The sequence below is a fragment of the Athene cunicularia genome, assembly GCF_003259725.1.
Source record: "Athene cunicularia isolate RWA chromosome 1 unlocalized genomic scaffold, athCun1 chr1_part1, whole genome shotgun sequence".
Taxonomy (NCBI): domain Eukaryota; kingdom Metazoa; phylum Chordata; class Aves; order Strigiformes; family Strigidae; genus Athene; species Athene cunicularia.
The window spans coordinates 24156711-24179613 of NW_020799091.1; the positions used below are offsets into that span (position 1 = coordinate 24156711).

General features: G+C 35.4%; 1 protein-coding gene across 1 annotated transcript in view; it reads left to right on the forward strand.

The window, feature by feature from the left end:
- Positions 1-22903, forward strand: part of NBEA (neurobeachin) — a 414406-nt gene that overhangs the window by 55982 nt on the left and 335521 nt on the right. The window contains exons 12-20 of the mRNA XM_026862195.1: positions 1216-1368; positions 1805-1973; positions 14653-14732; positions 15589-15651; positions 15760-15857; positions 16821-16913; positions 20021-20129; positions 22223-22304; positions 22513-22636. Of these exons, the coding sequence (XP_026717996.1) occupies positions 1216-1368; positions 1805-1973; positions 14653-14732; positions 15589-15651; positions 15760-15857; positions 16821-16913; positions 20021-20129; positions 22223-22304; positions 22513-22636 (971 nt within the window). The remainder of the gene's footprint in view (positions 1-1215; positions 1369-1804; positions 1974-14652; positions 14733-15588; positions 15652-15759; positions 15858-16820; positions 16914-20020; positions 20130-22222; positions 22305-22512; positions 22637-22903) is intronic.

Below are 22903 nucleotides of genomic sequence, written 5' to 3' on the forward strand. Positions count from 1 at the left end.
AAAAGTTTGCATACTATTCTAATTAACACCTGCTGCAATCATTAAACTCAGAGTATGTGAATATTTAAAGGATTTTGATTGATTTCTGTCACAACATAATTCTTACAGCATATGCCGTTTTCTGGGGGTTTTATGCTATATTCTCCTAAGCTGCAGTTTTTCAAAAAGATGCATTTTGTTTTTTCAGTATATGCTTATATTCAATTGGCACACATGGCAGGAAAAAATCCTTTTGATTCCTAGCCAGGCTCAATTATATTATTTGGAAATTATCTGTTGTTCATTTTCATGTGATCAAATACTTCGGAGAGGACAAAAGGCGCTTTTTTTTTTTTTTTTCCTTTGCTTTTTTTTTTTTCTGACTTGGACTTCAAAATAACATTTTTGTTCTTATTAGTTGCAGACTATTTATTGTGAATTGTGATGTACAAGCCAAAGGAAACTCAGCATCCAGGCTGAACTTGTATTACTGACAAATGGACTTCACTTCTAAAAATAACAAATCTGCATAGTCCCAGACTGTACTTACAGCATTAAAAGTGATTGGAACGTTTTGTAGAGAATGCAAGGGAAAGGATGTTTAGTGGTTTTTCCTATTAACTTTTGTTAACTTAATATATAAAGAAGTCAGAGTCCACATGTCATGTTACTGCAGGTAACTCCTGTTAGGAGCAGGTCTCAGGTGTGATTTTACAGCATATGCTATGAAACTGAAGGACTGTCTTGAGATTTGAGGAAACCTTGAACTCAAATCTTTCAAATACCTACTTATGTTTATGAAGCAAAAGCAAGTCTACCTGTAATGTGTGTTCACATACTGAAACACCCAGTTTCAGTAAGACACATAATTAACTGAAGAATGAGTTAAGGAATTCAGATTAAATTCTCAAGGCACTGTGCTATAAAATGTAGTATCCTGGCTGGTTTATAATAAAATAAAAACAAAGAAAGAAAGAAAAAAAAATATATTTAACCTCAGTTATTGATGATTATGATTATTTTTAACCTGTTAAATGTAACGATTAGAAATTAATAATATTAGAAAGAATAAGTTGCTGATAATTTTTTCTTACTGTCATATTCAGTGACATAAAAACATATAAAGTTGCATGTATTTAGTAACGATGAGCCTGGTGAAAATATAACTTCATATTTCTCCTATAAGTATATTAAGGAAGAAGGTTTATCTTTGTTCTTCTGATTATTTTTTCCCAGTCATCTAGAGTTCATATAACCAGAGCAGTTCTGGAACAATTTTTGTCATTTGCAAAATATTTGGATGGATTGTCTCATGGAGCACCTCTACTGAAGCAATTATGTGATCACATCCTTTTTAATCCTGCTATCTGGATACATACCCCTGCAAAGGTAATTGTACACTTGAATGATGTTATGACTCTCCTACAATGAAGTGAAATACTAATGTTCTTTTATGCCACAATACTTAGGTTTTTAATTTTTTTGTTTTAAAACATGGTAATAGTAAAGATTTTTTAGATCATTAAGCCTGCTTAACTATATTCTCCAATGTCTTTTATAAGTTTCTAACAGCAGTTACTTTCTTGCTTAAGGTTCTGGATAATTCTACTAAAAGACTGTTTCTAGAAACCCAGTCCCTTTTTCAGTGGTTGCATTATATTGTTTTCTTAAAGATGAAGCATAAAAGTCCAGTGCCTGCCCTAACTAAAGTTGTAATTATTTTTTAGCTTTTTATGTCATGTCCAAAGTAATCCTAAAAACCCTTACAAATTAAGAATACTAATACAGAATTTAAGTTTGTGTGGATAACTATTTCATTCTTCAGGTGCAGCTGTCTTTGTATACCTACTTGTCAGCTGAATTCATTGGAACTGCTACAATCTATAACACTATACGCAGAGTAGGAACAGTACTGCAGTTAATGCACACGCTGAAATACTACTACTGGGTGGTTAATCCTGCTGATAGCAGTGGAATTACTCCTAAAGGATTAGGTAAGTACACTGCATAAGAAAGAAAATATATGCATTTCTTGTATAGGAAGATTTATGATGTAAATTTGTGAAAGCTCCTTGGATCTGTAGATGAGGAGGTAAGTAAATGGCAATAGTCAGTACCAGTAGTCAAAAGCAGGACTATGCAAGTACTACTGGTGTATCATAAACCTCTGATGGTAATTCCTTATATGTATTCCCAGAAGATTCCAGCTCTGGTTGTCACTTGCATAGCATATACATTAGGAAATGTATTTAAATCACTGGGTTTTCTTCTTCTATAGAGAAGAGGAAATGTTAAGTGTATTTCATATGCCAAAGAAAGCTTTGTAGGGTTTGAATGATTGGTAGTGTTAAGTGACCTCGAAAACAGAGTGAAAACTTCTAGATCTCATTGCTGAGATCTCTGAAGCTGTACTTCTAGTTTAATAATACTTTTTTTTCTGCCCTTATAAAATAGGTATTGATTTAACTTTGCTTATTGTCATGCACTTTGCTTAGCTCAGGAAGCACTGAATGACAGCAACGACAAAACGCAGTAATACATATTGGCTAAACACTGCATGTAACAGATGTGTATTAACCAGACCATCAAATCATCCTAATCCTATACACTCCATCTGTAATACTGTCATTACATTTAGCTGACTAGTTGTGTAAAGCAGGGAGGATTTGTCTGAAAGTCTCTTAAAAAATTAATTGATACGAGACCTTATTAATTATCTTTATTCTGTAACTATTACTGTCATGCTGAGAAATTGGATAATTGGGGAATATTTTACTCACATATCCAAATATTTAAGAATGTGACATATATAACATGTAAGTTATTGGATAATTCTCCATTTGTGGGCTGTATGCATAGGTTTTTTTCTTCAATATTTTTTTTTTAAATAAATTAAAACAATTCTTATCCTCGATTAGGTATGCCAATAGGCAGTGAAACTGTAATTTATTGAGGCTTACAGAAAGAGCTGCTGTTGGAGCTGGGACCTCATTAGTAGTTCTCTCATAATATTAGATGAATGATACTCTTAATAAAATTATTAAAATTTGCTTTTTAAAAGTAACAAAACCACACTGTTCCCTGTTCATTTGAATGAAAAGTTTGTAATATCAGATTATGAAAATTAACTGTGCTGGTTACTTAATTAGCTTGAAATTTTTGTCAGTGATAAAATATATTTTCCACTTACACAGGTTCCGGATTCTCTCTGCCAAAATAGAAGTTCCTTTTTAGTACCCACAGTGGAGGTGTCTTCATCTTCAGCTAGACATATGCTGATTATAGACAGTAGAATACAGGAGTCCTTGTAAACCTTGAATATGGGTTTCTAGCATCATTTTAGTCTCTCTCGAGCATCCCACCTTCCTTTCAGAAGGATGCTGGTGTCTTGTGCATTCTGCATTAAATCTGCTTGTTCTGTGTAGATATTTTTGATATCCTATGGCATGTCAAATCACACTGATAAGTATGTTTTGGAAGTTGTGTCCTACCCCTAGTCAACAGAGCCTCAAGAGCTATTTAGTTTGAAAGGTAGTTGCTCTCTAGACTCTGTTGGCTCTATTGATTAGACCTCCATTGACTTCAGTGGAAGGTTAGAAGCTGGTCTCACGTGATGGCAACTACATTGTAGATGTCTGAAATTAGGGTATGAGCTGAATTCTACCCTAGGACTGACCTTATCCAGCTTCATGCTTTCAGAGCTCTACTCCACTGAGGGTTACACCATGGTGCTGCATAGACACAATTTTACCATCAGACATGTTAACCATATCTGAGCTCAGTGAGGAATTAGAATGTTAAAAACTCAACTGATCAGCTTATATGTGCATTATATTTCTAACTGTTGAATGACCAGCAGTTGGGAGGTAAAGTTTTCAGGTGTCAGCCATATTTACACCCAAAGAGACCTGGAAAATTGCTCAACTAGTTTGACACTACAAGTCTGATAATATTATCTACTTGTTATTGCTGTAATTCTTTTCAAGTTTTGGGTTTTTAGCAAGGGTTTTTTTGAGGTTTTGATTTTTTTTTTTTTTTTTAAATTAAAGAATTCCTGTACTTCTGTGTCATGATACTAGTACCTAACAACAGTTTGAAAATGTATTGCATATTACAGACTTCCCTCTGGCTAGGCTTGCTCTTTTGTGGAAACAGTGTGACATTTCTTTCTGTAGGAGGTATGGCTTGTTTTTATCTGCCCAGATCTGCCTCTGCAGTTAGCTGTATTTTTGGAGTATTTGTATGTGTAATGTTAGTTGAATAGCTACAAAAAAATATATGATGTATTTATCAAATTCTGAACAGAAGGTACACTAGGACACAAAATTAGGAATGATAAATGAATCAGTTAAGTCTAAATTAGCATATATTGGCTGTTTTACTTCCCTACCCTTTCTTTCATTCTTACCTACTTTAAGGATATCGTAAATTCTCTTCTTATTTCTGTCAATTCCAGACAATATTCTGTTTTTCTCAGGAAGGCAACTATGTAGGTCCCTGAAAGGTAATCAGATAGTGAAAACTACTGGTTGTTTGTTGTAGCAGTATGACAACAAAAATCACAATTACTAAAGTCTTCATACAGTAGCTGGGAAGGTGTTTGAAAAACTGTGAGCCCATGAAGATTTTCAAAATACATATTATTATTCACTATATTTGAATTTTCTCCAATTTTTCTTGCTAGATTTATAGATAAACTTGAATTTTTTAAAGGATAATACCAACTTTCTTCCTTGTTCCTTCTCCTCTTCCTTCCTCCCTGTTGCTAGACTGCAGAAAGTCCCATGTAACTGATAGAACTATAAGAAAGTATTTTGTAGTATTCTTTCCTGTCTGTAAAAATGGATTTCCTTATGTTGAGTTTAAGAATGTTGGCATATCTGGGAGGAAGATCAGTGACATAGAAATGGATGTGCAAATCCAGCATAGCTATGAAGTTTTCTCCATGCAAATCAGCGCTAGGACTATTTTTGCTATTGTTTCACAGGTAGCTTCTGCTTCTGATTAATACAGCTGTAATAACTGTGATGATTTGCAAGCAAATGACTGTGGAAATATAAAAATTGCTGAGGTGATGGGTTGCTAAATTTTAATTTCATTTTAACTTAATTTCACAGAATCACAGGATCATCTAGGTTGCAAAAGACCTTGAAAACCAACCAGTCCAACCATTAACCTAACACTGACCATTCTCAACTACACCATATCCCTCAGCGCTATGTCAACCCGACTCTTAAACACCTCCAGGGATGGGGACTCCACCACCTCCCTGGGCAGCCCATTCCAATGCCCAACAACCCCTTCTGGAAAGAAATGCTTCCTGACATCCAGTCTAAACCTTCCCTGGAGCAACTTGAGGCCATTCCCTCTTGTCCTATCACTTGTTACTTTGTTAAAGAGACTCATCCCCAGCTCTCTGCAACCTCCTTTCAGGGAGCTGTAGAGGGCGATGAGGTCTCCCCTCAGCCTCCTCTTCTCCAGACTAAACACCCCCAGTTCCCTCAGCCGCTCCCCGTACGACCTGTGCTCCAGACCCTGCACCAGTTTCGTTGCCCTTCTCTGGACACGCTGGAGTAATTCAATGTCCTTTTTGTAGTGAGGGGCCCAAAACTGAACACAGGAATCGAGGGGCGGCCTCACCGGTGCAGAGTACAGGGGTCAGATCCCTTCCCTGTCCCTGCTGGCCACGCTATTGCTGACACAAGCCAGGATGCCATTGGCCTTCTTGGCCCCCTGGGCACACTGCTGGCTCCTGTTCAGCCGGCTGTCAATCAACCCCCCCAGGTCCCTCTCTGACTGGCAGCTCTCCAGCCACTCCTCCCCAAGCCTGTAGCGCTGCTGGGGGTTGTTGTGGCCCAAGGGCAGCCCCCGGCATTTGCCCTTATGGAAACTCCTGCAGTTGGCCTCAGCCCATGGCTCCAGCCTGTCCAGGTCTCTCTGCAGAGCCTCCCTGCCCTCGAGCAGATCAACACTCCCACCCAACTTGGGGTCATCTGCCAACTGACTGAGGGTGCACTCGATCCCCTCGTCTAGATCATCAATAAAGATGTTAAACAGGAGTGGCCCCAAAACCGAGCCCTGGGGGACACCACTCATGACCAGCTGCCAACTGGATTTAACTCCGTTCACCACAAATCTTTGGGCCCGGCCATCCAGACAGTTTTTTACCCAGTGAAGTGTGTGCCCATCCAAGCCATGATCAGCTAGTTTTGCCAGGAGAATGCTGTGGGAAAAGCCTTACTAAAGTCAAGGTAGACAACATCCACAGCCTCATCCAATCCAATCTGATCCTAATCCAATAAGCAGGTCACCCTATTGTAGAAGGAAATCAGGTTTGTCAGGCAGGACCTGTCTTTCATAATCCCATGCTGTTTGGGCCTGAGCATCATGTGGGACAACCAGAGGAGTGTCAGGAGGAGGTGCCCCATCATCTTCCCAGTCACCAAAGTCAGTCTGACAGGCCTGTAATTTCCTGGATCATCCTTCTGACCCTTCTTATATATGGGTGTCACTTTGGGTGATTTCCAATCTGTCAGGACCTCCCCGGTCAGCCAGGCCTGCTGGTAAATGATGGAAAGCAGCTTGGCGAGCACCCCAGCCAGCTCCTTCAGCACCCTCGGATGTATCCCATCTGGTCTCATAGACTTGTGTGTGTCTGTGTGAATTAGTAGGTCACTGACTGTCTCCTCCTGAATTGTGGGGGGGTCGTTCTCCCAGTCTCTGTCTTCTGGCCGAGGAGGCTGGATTACCTCAGTACAAATAGTTGTGTTATTAAAGACTGAAGCAAAGAAGGCATTAAGCACCTCAGCCTTTTCCTCGTCACTCATTGCCATGTTTCCTCCTGCATCTTGCAGGGGATGGAAGCTCTCCCTGGTCTTTCTTTTGCTGTTGACATACTTATAGAAACATTTCTTGTTATCCTTGATTGCTGATGCCAGATTAATTTCCAGATGGGCTTTAGATCTCTTGATTTCCACCCTGCATAGCCTCACAGCATCTTTGTAATCACTGTGAGTGGCTAGCCCCTTCTTCCAAAGGCTGTAAACTCTCCTTTTTTCCCTGAGATGCAGCCAAAGCTCCCTGTTCAGGCTGGGTGGTCTTCTCTTGCCACCAGCTTCTCTTGCAGCACCTGGGGACTGCCTGCTCCTGAGCCATTAACCCTTCTTAAAGAGTGTCCCATCTTCTTGGACCCCTATACCCTTCAGGACAGTCTCCCAAGGGATCCTGTCAAGCAGTTGCCTAAAGAAGTCAAAGTCAGCCCTTTGGAAGTCCAGGATGGCAGTTCTGCTTCCCCCTCTCTAAGAATAGAGAACTGTATTATTTCATGATCTCTGTGCCCTAGTCAGCCTCCAATCGCCACATCATCAACCAGTCCTTCTCTGTTCACAAAGAGGAGGTCCAGCAGGGCACCTTCTCTGGTTGGTTCACTCACCAGCTGTGTCAGGAAGCTATCTTCCACACATGGCAGCAATCTCCGGGACTTGTCCTGCTCTGCAGTATTTCCATAAGATATCTGGGAAGTTAAAGTCTCCCACAAGAACAAGAGCAAGCAATTGTGAGATTTCACCTAAGTGCCTATAGAATATTTCATCCACCTCTCTGTCCTGGGTGGGTGGCCTATAGTAGACTCTCACTGCAACATCTGCCCTGTTTGCCTTCCCCCTGATTCTAATGCAAAGACACTCCACCCTGTCTTCACTGCACTTGTGCTTGAAGTAATCATAACAGTCGCTAACTTACAGCACCACCCCACCACTTCTCTTTCCTTGTCTATCCCTTCTAAAGAGCTTGTAGCCATCAATTGGCACACTCCAGTCATGGGAGACATCCCACCCTGTTTCTACTACTACATAAGCCACCACATCGTAATTTTCCTGTTGCATCATGGCTTCAAGGTCCTCCTATTTTTTATCCATGCTGTGTGCATTGGTATAGATGCACTTCAACTGGGCTGATGTCCCCAACACCTTTTTACATTTAGAGGTCTTAATTCCAGCCTGACCTTTCACAAATGTTACCACAGTTACTGATCCATCAATATCCCTTGTATCTTTGTTGTGCTGCGTGTTTCCATTCCTTGCCTCCACTGAGATGGCCAGGTGAGGGTTGTTTCTGGCACAACAGGCCAGAAACTGTGGTAATCTTCCCTGGGTCTTATATCAGGGAGTTCCAGTTTTGTGTTCTTACCCCTTCAAATCTACTTTAAAGCTCTGTCAATGAGCCCAGCTATCTCCAGCCCCAAGATCCGTTCCCCTCTGGGACAGGTGCATCCTGTCTTTTGCCCAAAGATCTGGTGCCCTGTATACCAACCCGTAATCAAAAAATCAAAAACCCTGATGGCAACACTAGTCTCGGAGCCACAAGTTCATTGTGTTGGGTTCTCCTGTAATCTTCCTCATCCATCCCTACAACCGAAGGGATGGTAATATCATCACTACTCACCTGAAAAACCAAGAAGGGGTAGTAGTCCTTAGGTCTCACTAGAGTGGGGAGTTTTATGGTGAGGTCCTTCACCTGGGTCCCAGAAAGGCAGCAGGCCTGCTTGGGTCCAGTCTACATATTGGGCCTTCAACACTGCTCAGAATATAGTCAACCACTACAATGACTATTTTGGGGTTCTTTTCAGATTTGGTTTTAATACATGGTCTAGGGCAACCCGACCTTGGTGGACCTTCATAGTCCTCCTTATTTGGCTCATTTTCATATTTTTATCAAAATCACATTAATTACTTCCAATTGATAAAATTCCTGAAAACTTTTCAAAATGTTTAATCACCTGCTTATTAAATCACTTTTCTTCACCAGATGCGCTTTCTTTTAACATTAAATGCAGTTTGCCAATGTGATATGCATGCCTCCTGATTCAGGTTCATACAATTACAATATTAGAAGTAGCTGTAGTTAATATGCTTAGTGCTTTTTTCTTTCCACCTCTGTTTTCAGTAACTCATAACTTCACCAATCTCAATATTTTAAAAAAGTTAACTGTTCCAGGATTTTGGATTTCTGTTTTTATTAGCATTCACGAATTTCTGTTTTTATTAGCATTCATACAGCCACATGTAGCTGGCAAGTTTATAATCTGTTAAAACACAGAAAAATGTGTAAAAAGAAGTTTGTAAAAGTAAGACACACTGCATTTTAAGTAGCATTTGGTAAAAGAACAAGACCCATTGTCTTTGAACACTAATTTTACTGTAAGAAACAGAAAAATGTCGTAGTGTGAGGAAATGGCAGATCATGTTCTCTTATCAGAGGCCACTGAAACTCTAAGCTAACTTGACATCAGACTTTTCAGATCCAAAGAAGACTTTAATGGAAATCTTGATGATATCTGAAATTTGACTGCATGTGTTACAGTGCCTTCAAATAATTTGCTGTCATTTTAGAAAGTAAGCTTATTCATGCAGACATTTTAATAGTGTGATTTTTTTTTGTCTTCTAGGCATATCATTTGTTATGCGGGATACTGAAACACTTTTTAACATTAGTAGTTCGATTTACTATTACTTGCAGACAGTTACTCTGCTTCACGGTTTTATTGCTTTCCCGTGACATAATAATACACAGTGTGTGAGTTTTCTGTACTGACAATTTTGTATACCTTGTTTAAGCCAAAGGGGCTCAATATTGAAGTTTTCCATTTGGCTAATGCTGTTTTATTAAAAAAAATTAAACTTACCCTCTCATGTCTCCTGGTATTCAGCTTATAAAATAGGAGGCGTAAATGTTTGAAAGTATTTGAAAGGCTAAAATATTTGTTTCAAATGTGGTTTTGTATCTTCTCTTCCATTATTGCTTTTTCCTGTTTTAAGGTGGTTTATCTTCTTGGATTCAGTATACTAAATTTGTATTGTTTTGTTTCCTTCTGAAGCACTAGAAACACTCTTTAAGAAAGTATACTTATCAGCTTGCTTGATGATTATTCTTAATAGTTTTTAAATTTTAGATATAGATCCACATAGTAGAGGAAAGTTTTCTGTTTAAAATTGTAAGCTTTACCTTTTTTTTTGGTTGTTGTGTTTGTAGGGTTTTTTTTTTAAATTAAATTACCAGTTATAAATAAGTGGAAGGAGAAAAGTGACTTTTGTTTTATTAAGACCATATAAAAGTAAATTTCTGAAATAATTCATCTGTCAGAAAGAGCAGAAAAAATCAAATCAATTTCCAGAGGAAAGAATCTCTTAAACAATATTATATTTTACATTTTACACTTGAACTATAGTTATAGGTATTCTCTTGAATTGCCATGTTCATGCCTTTGACTCATACAGAATGAGATGTGAAGTCAGGAGAAGATGATAGCGTTGCCCAACATTTGCAGCATCTAAAGACACAGTGAAGCAGGCAATTGAGTAAAAATTATTTGAAATTACATCACTTTTTTTCCATAATTATTTCATTTTGTGGGTTTTGGGAATGAATAAAAGATAAATGGGGAGAGATTTAACTCTGTATCTTGCTGTGGTAGATGGTACATTTCAATGATAATACTTCAAACTTCCAGAGACATCTTAATGTTATATTGCCAGTCTTTGTTCTCCTTTGATATTTCATCTTTTAAAAATACATACTAGGCTTATATTTAAAGAAAAGCCAAGCTGTGCTTGTCTTTCAGAAAGGGCAAAACACACATATATTTAATATCAAAGCAATAGAAAAAAAATTAAACATGCTTTTTTATTTTCATCTTTGGATGTTTACTAACTGTTGGATACATTAATTTCTTTACTAACCTTTTTAATTAAAAATAAAACATTTATACACTTAAATTATTTATGTTGCTGAATTAATTTCATGTACAATTTCTGTAAATTTAAGAAAGAACTTATTAGACTCCACCAGGTTATTTATGCCTTGAAATATCTTTATTGGAATTACTTACCAACTGCATTCTTTGGAAATACTGATGGACTGGCAGCGGTGCAGTAATAAGAAAGCATAAAATGAAGGCAGTAACAGAAAAATAAACTAAATATTGTGGAGGTTTTTTTCCTAAGACAAAATAACAGAATGCTTACTGTTAACAACTCTCAGAAATTTATTGCAGTAAATATATTTTGGACCTTGTTGTGGAGCATCGCTATGAAATACTTGCAAGGTCATTGTTGTATGAGAGAAATGTTCATTTAAGTTCCGGACTACTGAGTAGTGTAGTTAATTCTTGAGCTGTTGGCCAAGCATTTATTTTTCTCCAGTAGTGTTTCCTGTGTGCTTCCCAACTCTTACTCTGAATGGAGTTTTATGAGATCCATCTTACCTCCTGCTAGAGAATGTATGGTTGTTAATGTCCAAGCTAAGTTATGTTAAATAGAGTTTTCAAGAACATTTTAAATGTCCAGTGTTTTTGAAGATGAGCTAGAATAGTGGGAATTGTGAAATTTATTATAAGGAGAAAGTAACTATAATTTTTCTTTTTGTGGATAGAAAAAGTTGCAGAGTTATTTCGAGAGCTGAGTTAGAGTGGAACTCAGTTCTCATTAGCTTTGCAACAGTTAGAAAAAGTAGTTCATTCTGTGATCCACATAACATGCAATGTTATTTATGCATGCATGGAGATCAGATACTGATATCTGTATCATGTTTTATTAATTTAAGGGTAGAAAAATCATGCTTTTTACATATAAAGAAGCCAGATGGGAGAATTCTGTGTTTTGTTGCTGGTAACACAGTTTTATTTCCAAAGACAGGATTAGAAATCATTATTTTTTATTCAAATTTCCCAATCATTTTTTTACGCCATTACTGATTGTACTTTACTCTGAATATGTTTACTTATTCCCTCTTAATTAGTTCTGGTTTATGCCCCTATAATTGCTCTGTGCTGCAAAGATGAATTGGATAATTTTTTTTCATTTATTTTTGTCTACATAAAGCTGGCTAACTCTCATCATGAGTGTATATTTAAAAAAAAATCTGATGCAAAGCATGTGCTATCTGCAATAAATACATGCATAAAGAGTCTAAAAGCTGGAAATGATTTAGTGAGTCATCCTGGTGTGAGATAAGGGAAGCATCCTTTCTCTTTGCCAATTAACAAGAATGTAGCTATTTTGGTTTAGGGGTTTATGGTTGCTGTACCAAATTTTAAAAGGATTATCTTTGTTGATTTAGTTTGGGTTTGGTTTTAGTCTTTAGCTGTACTGTTTATCAGTTTCTGAATGGTAGTTACACTGAATTGTCTATATCTAGTGATGGGTACAAAGATTAATAAAGAAAACTTTTTAATGTTTGGGTTGAAAAACAAGATCTACGTGTCTCTACCTCAGTACAATGAATACTCCTTATACCTAAGTATAATGGATATTTTTTAATTACAGCATAAATTATACCATTGTTTGATCAATAATTCATTTAAAAAAAAAAATAAATCTTCAACTAATAATGAAGTTTTTCAACTAGTAATAAAGCCAAAAAGTATGGTGACATAACAGTGGCAAAGCCATTTTATGTAGCTTTAAAATTTTCCCGATTATTTAATTCCATTCAATCTGTATCATATGACTGTTCTCTTACTATTGCTGCAGTCCTTTCTTCCACTTTTTGTAGCTGCCTACTGATTACATAGCCTCCAGTTTCTCCAATGTCTTATTTTTCTCTACTGGTCCTCTTGATTTTTCAAACTAATGTAGTCTTCTGAGTAGAGGCTGTCCCCTTTTTTTCTGATTCTAATGCCGTGAAGCTTCAAGACAGAACCAAAATACACGAGGACAACCAAATACTGGAGGACTGAAGGAGGAAGCACTGTTTTGCCTGCTTGGTATATAACCTGCAAGCAACACCTCCTTCGGTATCATTTGCATGTTTGAAGAACCCTTTTCAGGGCTCTCAGAGAAACTAGTGGCTGTATGAATATGAAGTATGAAACCCGGATATCTTTGACCAGGTTCCCAGTTACTTTGGGATATCTCCTTTTTAATCCCTCCTTAAAATTTCTGTTACAGAAATGCTTTGCAGAGCTCCTCATTGGCTTAGTGTTCTGTGTTATATTTCTGGAAATACAGTCTTTCAGCAAAGACAAAATGACTCAGTTATTAACCCTGGTTTTCAGATATTGCCCAATATTGAATCCCAATAAGATGTCGGAGGGAAGAGGGTGTGCAAAGAAACAGATTTCTGTGATGCAGTTAGTGAAGTTGAATCTGTATTTGAATTAGGGAAAAAAGATAGCTTTTGGCTAGAAACACATCACTGCCATAAAATTGTATTTAATGTAGTTGCAGCTAGTGTTTACTTCTGTTTCTACAATGGGAAATAGATGTTTTGTGGTGCTGTTAGAATGTATGGTTATAAACCTGTTTCAATATCTTTAAAACTTATATCATAGTTTTCTTACAACTGTATCTGTACTGTTTTTACACATGGTGGTGGGGAGAGGTTGAGATTTATTTTCTTCTTTCTGAAAAGTACCTAATTCTCCACTCACCAGTTCTAGACAGGACAGAGACAATTAACCACTCTTCTTGTTCCTGCTAGTCAAACAAATATAACTTCCCTTCAGGTTTGCTGCTGTTGAAAACTTGAATTACGGTGTGTACATCAGTGGCTTCACTTCAAAAAGTGGCACTGGAGACTATAAAAAAGTCTTCATAAATTGCGTTCATCTGGGTTGGAAATAATACTGAAATACAGAGTGTTATTAAGCTTTGATATGTGTTTATCAGCATAAGATGAAATGGTTGATGAAAAAATAAATTAGGCTACGTTTATTTTTACTGTGCAAAATTTAAGACTGTCTCTGGCAGTCATTGTTTGAAAAGTAGGAATTTAACAAAGGAATCTCCAGTTCAACCTTAACTATTTACAAAAGGGGAGAATTGAAAATACAGTAGAGCAGCTTTCAAGTGAATATAGATTTTCAAGCTCTGTTTATTTTTTTATGTTTCTGTTTTCCTAATATATTTCCGCAAGCACACTTATTTAAAGTATTATGAATTACAGGTTCTTTATTTTTTTTGCTGATCTAACTTTAATATTTTCTGTAGATGGTAGTTTCGCTTTGGTTAAATAACTTCAGCTTCTGCTACAGGTAATGGCCAACAGTAATATTTTGTTAGTTCTTTCTCTGTTGTTTTTCATTCAGGTGGTATTAACATAGTGGCTTAGTTATCCCAAGTTGTTACCACAAATTTTAGGCAATATTCAACTTTATATTCAGACCCCTTTAAGTTTACATGTCCACAGCGCAGCCTGTGCCAGGTGTTTAAATTCCCATTGTTTGCAGTGGAATTCAACTCAATGTAGTCAATAGAACTAATAATTTTTATCCTGAATTGGGCACTGACATTGGGTTAGTTGAGTAGATCTACTCAACTAAGAGAGTAGGTGCTCATACTGGGATTTGAAACTCCTAGTTCATATGAAGACACCTACAGAACATACACAATCTAGTTGTACGTGTATAGACCTGATAACTTTAATCTTCCTGTCTCTTTGTTTAAAAAAACAAAACATAAATATGGATTTCTTTAATTCCAAATGAAACATCACTTAGTATATTGGTGTTGTAAAATGTGATTCTGAGAAGTTATAAATGATATAATTTGTAAATATGAACTTTGATGTAATGAATAGAATACTAAATCTGATGTAGGAGCTGTGATTTCCTTAAGAAGCTGCACTCATTAAAGCAATTTGTTTGTATTTAAAAGTGGTATATTTTGCTTCTTCCAGATGGTCCTCGGCCCTCACAGAAAGAAATCATATCACTAAGGGCATTTATGCTTCTGTTTTTGAAACAACTTATATTGAAGGTAAGTCTATTCCAGTTAGAAAATATTTGAGGTGTTATGTGCATGTAGTAGGATCTTTCATATGTATACCTGTCAGATATTGTATGTGTTTCTGGTTAGTTCTAATGTTTATGCACATACTTCTAAACAACATAAAGGTAGTAAATTTGCATAGTATTTCTTATTAACCTCACCATGTTATGCCATATATATTTAATTATATGTACTTGCAGAAGTAGTATATGAGACTACAGAACCTTCAGGCATTTGGGCGCTTTTTGGGGGTGATAGTAGTTAGTTGCTTGATTCATCAAATGAAAAAGGTAATGACAGTTAAGTTAGTTATTGCTTCATCCTTTTTTTTTTTTGGTTCTACCTCTGGTTGAAATGGTGTAGGACTGTTTCTCCCTGTTACAGCTGAACATTAGTCTTTGAGGTATTGTCTGCCATTTGAGACTAGACTGAAACCAGTATTTTCTGGCCTGGTTTATTCCTCGATTCTGTCTCAGGGATTGGAGGAATGACAGTAATCACAAATCATCTAGGTTGGAAAAGACCTTTAAGATCATCCAGTCCAACCATTTACCTAACATTGACAGTTCCCAACTACACCATATCCCTCAGCTCTATGTCATATAGTTTGTAGTATCTGAGGGCTCACACTAATAATCCTTTCTAGCAGGAATAGAGAGCTGACTTCGTACTGTTTTAAATTGTCAGTGTGATAAGGAAAAGCAATTGAATGAAAGACATAAATTAGTCTTTTGAGTAGAAAGAAAAAGTAGGATTATTTGACATGTTCCAATTTTTTTTTTTCTTGAGCCAAACTTAAAGAATGTATTTTCTCTGGATAATGCCCCTTTTTTTTTTTTTTTAGGATCGAGGAGTGAAAGAAGATGAACTGCAGAGCATATTAAACTACTTATTAACAATGCATGAGGTACATTTTTGTAATTACCTGTCTTTTACTGTAAACAATTACAACAGCTCTATGGGAAGCCTGCTGTTGAGGTTAGTTTGTAGAATAACATTGATGCTTGTCATACAGGATGAAAATATTCACGATGTGCTGCAGCTGCTAGTGGCACTAATGTCCGAACATCCAGCATCCATGATACCTGCCTTTGATCAGAGAAATGGGATACGGTAAGACAGTGAAGTGAGAAAATATCTTAAAAGTAGTTCCAGTATCATCACTCTCCAGATTGCTTCCTTTTCACCTAAATATCACACTTGTTGATCTTACAGAGTGGTTTTGATATTTCAGAGGAAAAATTTTCAACTTAAGGTTATCATTATATTTGAAGGTAAATGTACTGTTCTTACTTCTCAATCTCAGATAGAATATGTAATTAACAAATATGAATCAAAAAGCCAAGTATCTATCTCAGAATAATTTTGAATATTCTGTCTTCAGATGTTTAACAATCTGGAGTGAAGAAGAGGAAACAAGAGAAATCATGCCCTAACCTCTCAAATTCTCTCTGAAAAGATTAAAACACTGTGTGTGGAATTCATATTTATCTGTTTGACAATAAAATTAATAACTGTAGATGTAGTGAGGATGCGGCTTTATAGGTGTATATGGGATTTTGTGTAACATATTGCCATATTTTACTTTTGTTAAATGAAATTTCATTATAAACATCCTGTGACTAAATGCAGGTAGAGTATCCTCTGTAGAAAAGATATTATTGAGTAGGGGTTTTAAGAATGAAAAGAAATTTTTAGTAGCATCCAAGTTCTCCAAGATACTCCAGGATGAAGCACCTAATGTGCTTCAGTCTGCTTCCCTTGTCTGAAGCTACAAATGCTCAGACTGTCTTTTGTTCGGTTGTTTCAAGATAGAAGTATAAGATATGGTTGTCATTTTCTGTTATAAAACATTGAACTCAACAAAATGGTACCATGTCTCTAACCTAAAGAATTCATAATCAAATCCTTACGCTATACATGGTGCTTTTAGTATATCCTTACATTTTGTGTAAATTGCTATTTTTATAGTTTTATTTATTAAGAAATATCCCTATTCAGTGAAATACAATCTATGTATATATGGTGTTTCATAATAAACTGAAGGACTGGTTGATTTTTTTTTTTTCTTTTTAGAGTAATATATAAGTTATTGGCTTCCAAAAGTGAGAGTATATGGGTGCAAGCTTTGAAGGTTCTTGGATATTTTCTTAAACACTTGGGTCATAAGTAAGTGGAGTTTTAAAATTTTTGTAGTGATATATTTAAGTTAACAATTCTTATTGTCTTTTTGTCATGATTACTGTATATTCTTTGATAGTCTTTAGAAATGACTTAAAATAAAATTTTTAGGTTTTCTGATTAATAATTTACATACTACATTACTTTTATATATTGGGATAAAATAAATTTTTCAGTTAACTTGTTACTACTGTCACTTTTGAAAAGATACAGAATTGTCTGCCAAATATATGATATGCTGAAATTCAAGTCTTAAAATGATTGAAAAACATTTTCAAAAATATATTTTATAAATGTGTATTACATGTTCAGCTAAGAATATCAGGAAACATATGAGTGTCAGGAAATGTTTGTTCCTGGAATTTTCAGTGTCATTGCAATAAAAGTTTCGGGGCAGTACTTCTAAAATAGCTTTAAAATGATGGGAAGAATGGAATAGAAAAACACGTTTTCACATGAGAAAGTTTCAGATGGAAAAGCAAACAGACTAAGTAATTAGTCTTATAAAAGGAGCTAAGGATGTACCTTTATGCAATAAACATTCACATTTAGAAAGAACTGGTGTCATGAAACAGAGATACTTAGGCTCAACTTCCATATTTTGATGTTGAAAGAATTAAAAGCATGCAGTTTTGCATAACCTGCTGCTGCTCACTTTTCCCCTTACATATATGCGGTGTTTAGATCCTGCTAGGATTAACCAAAAATGTTATTCCAGTAGGAGACTGCAGTATAAGAATTAGCCATGTGCTTCACAAGAGACAACTTCGTGTAAAACCTCATTAGAAGGTAACAGAGCTAGGAGTCCAGCCAGAGTGCAGTATTGCTAGACACGTTTTTCTCAGTAAGATCGATAAAATATGATTGTATAATTGAGAGACAGTTAGCTGAGAATATGCCTCCAAATGGGATTTTTCTTTTGGGATCCAGCAAGCCAAATAGTATTCTGGGAATTAATAAAGCAAATTGACAGTCCACTCAAGAATCTCCAAGGGCTTTTCAAACATTACTTACTAAATTCATTCACATTGATAGGAGTTGGATTAAGTCAAATACACCAGATGACGCTTTGATGTGTGCAGAAGTCTGGTTGTGTCCAAATAAGTACATTTCTTTAAAATATTTATTCCTTGTCCAGTAAGTCAAGTAGCAGACTCTGTCAGTAGAACATTACAGAAAAAGAAAAGTGAGATTTTTCAGAAGCTGAAATTTAATTTCCTTGTCTTTAGCATCTACTTGTAATTATGGATGTATCTGTAGTTTCCATTGTTGAGTGAAAGTACTTAGCACAAAATTAATTTTATTTTTCATGTAATTTAAGTCAATTAAATCCACTTAGTATTGTTCAACTTTCAAAGTTTTTTTAAAAATTTTCAGACCTCCAAACATCTTTAAATGTTCACATTTTATGTAATTTCAACAATTAAAAATGCCCCCCCCCTTTTCATATCTTGCAGCTAGCATTTGAGTTGTGCCTATTTGTGCACATACGTATGTGTGTATATGCATGCTTTTATAAAATTATAGTCAACTACAGGAAATTTTAAGTGACTATAGAATTGTAAAATATATAAAATTATGAAGTACTAAAATTTTTGTTTCACAGTACAGAAAATGGACATTGTATTTTAATACAGTAAAGCAAAATTACATACAGAGATGTTATAATGTGATTTATGAAATCTGAACCAATACTATATTATTAACAAATGTATAGGTACCAAATCCAATTACCATTGCTGTAGTTCATATATATTCATCACAGATTAAGCTATAAGTGGAGGTAATTGATTCTCAGAAGTGACCAGTAGATGAGAGCCTGAATAACTTAATTGATTTTTCGTTGTGATCTGTGATGACAGACGACTTTCTCTAACCTTAACAGCTGGCAAAATCCTGTTCTTTTCCTTCTCTGCCATCTTTCATTCTTTCTATGCCACCACTGAAATCATAGTCCATTATTTACTTTTGTTTTTTATCTGCACATTTAAACCTTTCAATGAAATTTCTCTTCCATGTGCTACATCACATCACACAACGTAAATAGCTGTAGTTTTTCTCATAAATAACTCATGAACCATGTTCGTGAAGAGTACACACTGTTATAAGTTGTTGCCACTGTCCTTTGTGGTTATTTGAAAATTATAATACAATATATTTGTTTCAAAAGTTTAGAATTAATCTATGTAATTTAAACCTGTGTTATTATCAGCAATAATAATGGTAAGGGAGTTTCTTAGCATTTGAATTTTACAGAAACTTTGCTGTATTTTCTTATTTAATATTTTATGCTTCTGTAATATGGATTATTAATTATTTTGAGTAATGTTTTGTGTTTCATATTCATTATAGTAGTAGATAAATTTAATGATGTCATTTATGACAAGTACTCTATTTATGATGTTATGTCTGGTTTAAAAGAGTAATGTTTTGGGACAGATGGAATTCACTGATATGAGCTGATTTTTTCTCCACTTTTTAAGATTTGAGTAGTTTTTGATCCTAGCTATAAAATACACTTCAACCATTTGGCATTTCATAAGTTATCAGGATTTTGTTTCCTTTGCATTTTAACTTATGTTATTCCAGGATATAATTATTTTGGCTACATGACAGAATGCTATATAAGAGAGTGGCAGTACTGATAAGTCTGTAATGTGTTCATATTTTGTTGGAAGATCTGGGGTTGGATTGTCCTGAGTCCCTAAGAAAGCAACAAAAGATGTGTTCTGCAGTGATCACATTTTAGCCAGACTGTGAACATCTTGAACTCTCTCAGCCTGAGTAAGATAGAATGGGATGCCATGTCTTTTTCCACAGTGAAAATCAGGGAGGGTGAGAACGGTGTGTGATTTGTTTTACGCAAAAAGTTCACCCCAAATGCAACATTACTTTCTGAGAATGTTTGTGTATTACTACAATTGCATTCATATTGAGAAAGGTCTTAAATTATGTTTATTTCGTAATATTTAGAGAATTACAATTTTGAGAACGTTTTAGTACAATATATATTTGACTTTTGGGTTTTTTGCATTTATTTAAAATGTTCAACTTGCTTGGCATTTTTTCTAATTTTTTTTTTTTTTCTCTTCCAGGCGAAAGGTTGAAATCATGCATACTCACAGTCTTTTCACACTTCTTGGAGAAAGATTGATGCTGCATACAAACACAGTGACCGTTACCACATACAACACGCTTTATGAGGTACAAATTATTAAACATAGAGATTGTCATCTATGTTGTAAAATTTATAACTTAATTATATTGTTGTGACTCTGTGCTTTACAATATCCCAATTCACAAGACTTTTGAGAAAATTTTAGACAGAAATTTTAAGAAAGGATTTCTTGGTTCAGAATGTATTTTGCCATGCTTTGGATATTTTTATTACAATGTCATAATTTTTACATAGTCTTTATAAAAATTTCCACGTATAGCATTACAAAGGGTGATGGAAGAGATCCTGATATTTAAGATGTTCAGCACTTTCCACAAAAAAAAAAAAAAAAGTTATTGCAGACCTCCAATTGCTCTTACTCCTCCATTGTCCATTGTTTGAAGGAGTTTGTTTTCATTACAATGGAAAGTCTGGAGCCAGATATGCCTTTTTTTTCTTTCTTTTTTGTGCCATTCCTTTCAAGTTTACAAAATTTTGAAAACTGCTCTTTTTCTTTCTTAACTAGTAATGCTGATAGTATGCCAAAATGATATCTGAGCACAGCCACTTTTATGTAACAGATACTACTTGAGCTGAGTGAATATGACCTCGAAGCATTCAACTGTTCTATCAGGCTCTGATACAAACTTTGTTTTGATGATGAGTAGTTTTGTTAAAGCAAAATTTTGTCAACATCGTTGGGCGAAACCGATGTCCTCATACCTGCAAATGCATAAATATCATGTCCAATCTTAAATTATTTTTAAAATGGTGACTTAGAATTGAATTTCTTTCAAATTCTGATGATCTGATGGACTAGAAAGTTTTGGGGTTTTTTTTGTTGTTGTTGTTTAGGGGATTTTTTACGTCACAAATAGGTGTAATGACAAGACACTCAGGACTGGTTCCAGAAAAGACACAGAAGACTAAAGGAGCGCTCGGTATTTAGGATTCTGTGTCTGAGTGATGTAGAAACTGCTCTCCTATGATTGTAAAAACCTAAACGTCATCTATTTGCCAATGACTTATTCAGACATCAAGTTCTTTTTCATTGCACACATCTAAGCTTACCCTGTGTGGTTTGACCACTTGGGTCTCGCAGTCTTACATGTCTCTGCATTCAGATTTCTGAGAGCTTCTGTGACTGGTATCCTCAGAAAACAGATAACTCAGTGACAAATTTAAAGTCCTCATGGAGTCCAGCATCCACAGACCTTTACATTTGAAAAAATATACAGAGCAGGAGAAAAAGGAGTTAATACCATAAGTACAAAAGATTTTCCAAGGAACTGATGCAGATATTTTCCATGTTCTCTCAGAAAAAGCTAAGGCATATTTACATTCTATTTTAAATACTAATATATGAAAACCTATTCAAAGATACCGTGTTTGCAACTTTATTTTGACTATTGATTAATGTATGAGCTAAAGTTCTGCTTTAAACTAACTAAGAATTACTAGTGAAATTTTTCTATTTTGAAATACATTTGCTTGAATATACGTATTGAGATTCGTGTGTTAATATTCTTAAATTTATAGCTTGTTCTGAGAAATAAAGTTGCATGCATAGAACCAGTGACAGGTATCCCAGCATGAAAGGTCTGTGGTGTTGCCTCAGTACAGATTAATTAGTTTGTCAGGTACAATTCATGAAACAGAATGATCTGTCTTGCTCATTATGTGAAGCCCCAGGATTATTCCTATGGAATGTTGCCTGTGACTGTTCCTCTTTCCTAGCTGGAGAAAAATAAACCCATTTTTAAGAATTATTTAATTTGGATATGGATGGAATGTATGAGAATATCTTTTGATGTACAGTGCTCGTGAAAGAAGTTTGATCTGTAAATGTATAACACTATGAGGAATATGAATGAAATATCTTTAAAACACCAATATTATATGTTTAGTCATCTAAGTAAAAACTTAGTTAAGCAGCCACTGTACAACCATGAAAATCTTGATTCTCGTGTAGAGGAATTGCTCGTTTCCATTCTTCAGGAATAATAATGTTTTACCAAAATGTTTTATATGAAGTTACAGTGTGACCATGGTAAATGTTCTTAGCAAATTTAAAAACAAACAAAGAAATGCTGTAGCATTTAATTTAAAATGGTAAAAGAAACTTAATATTCTGTTTTAGATTTTGACAGAACAAGTATGCACTCAAGTTGTTCATAAACCGCATCCAGAGCCAGATTCTACAGTGAAAATACAGAATCCAAGTAAGGAAAATATATTATGTTTTTATGATAAATGTATTGCCTAGAGGTTGTGGGGGGTCTTTGAGAGAATATGATTCAGGAATCTAGAACAATTCATTAGGGTATCTCAGATACATATGAGTTTCAATTACTGCTTACATTAGTTGCTGTCAGCAACTTTTAAAAATGTTGTTAAAATGTGTTACATAACTAATTTGTTCTTTCAAAGTGATTCTTAAGGTGGTGGCAACGCTGTTAAAAAACTCCACGCCAAGTGCAGAGCTGATGGAAGTTCGACGTTTATTCTTATCTGATATGATAAAACTCTTTAGTAATAGCCGTGAAAACAGAAGGTATGTCACTACAATCAGTATTTTCTCATCCTTGATTTGTGGGTAATAGCGTTCTGTTTATACACTCTGTGGTTTTATACTGTATGTTAAATGGAATATAAAAAAATAAATGGAATAGGTTTGTGGTCACTTTTCTTACTTCAGCGACTAATATTGGGTTCTTCTGTTTAGAATATACTTCAAATTTTTATTCATTCTGAAGTGTTTTTAATTTTCTTCCTACCATTAGATTGATTTTCAGAGGAGATGTTCCTCCCGTTTTAGCCA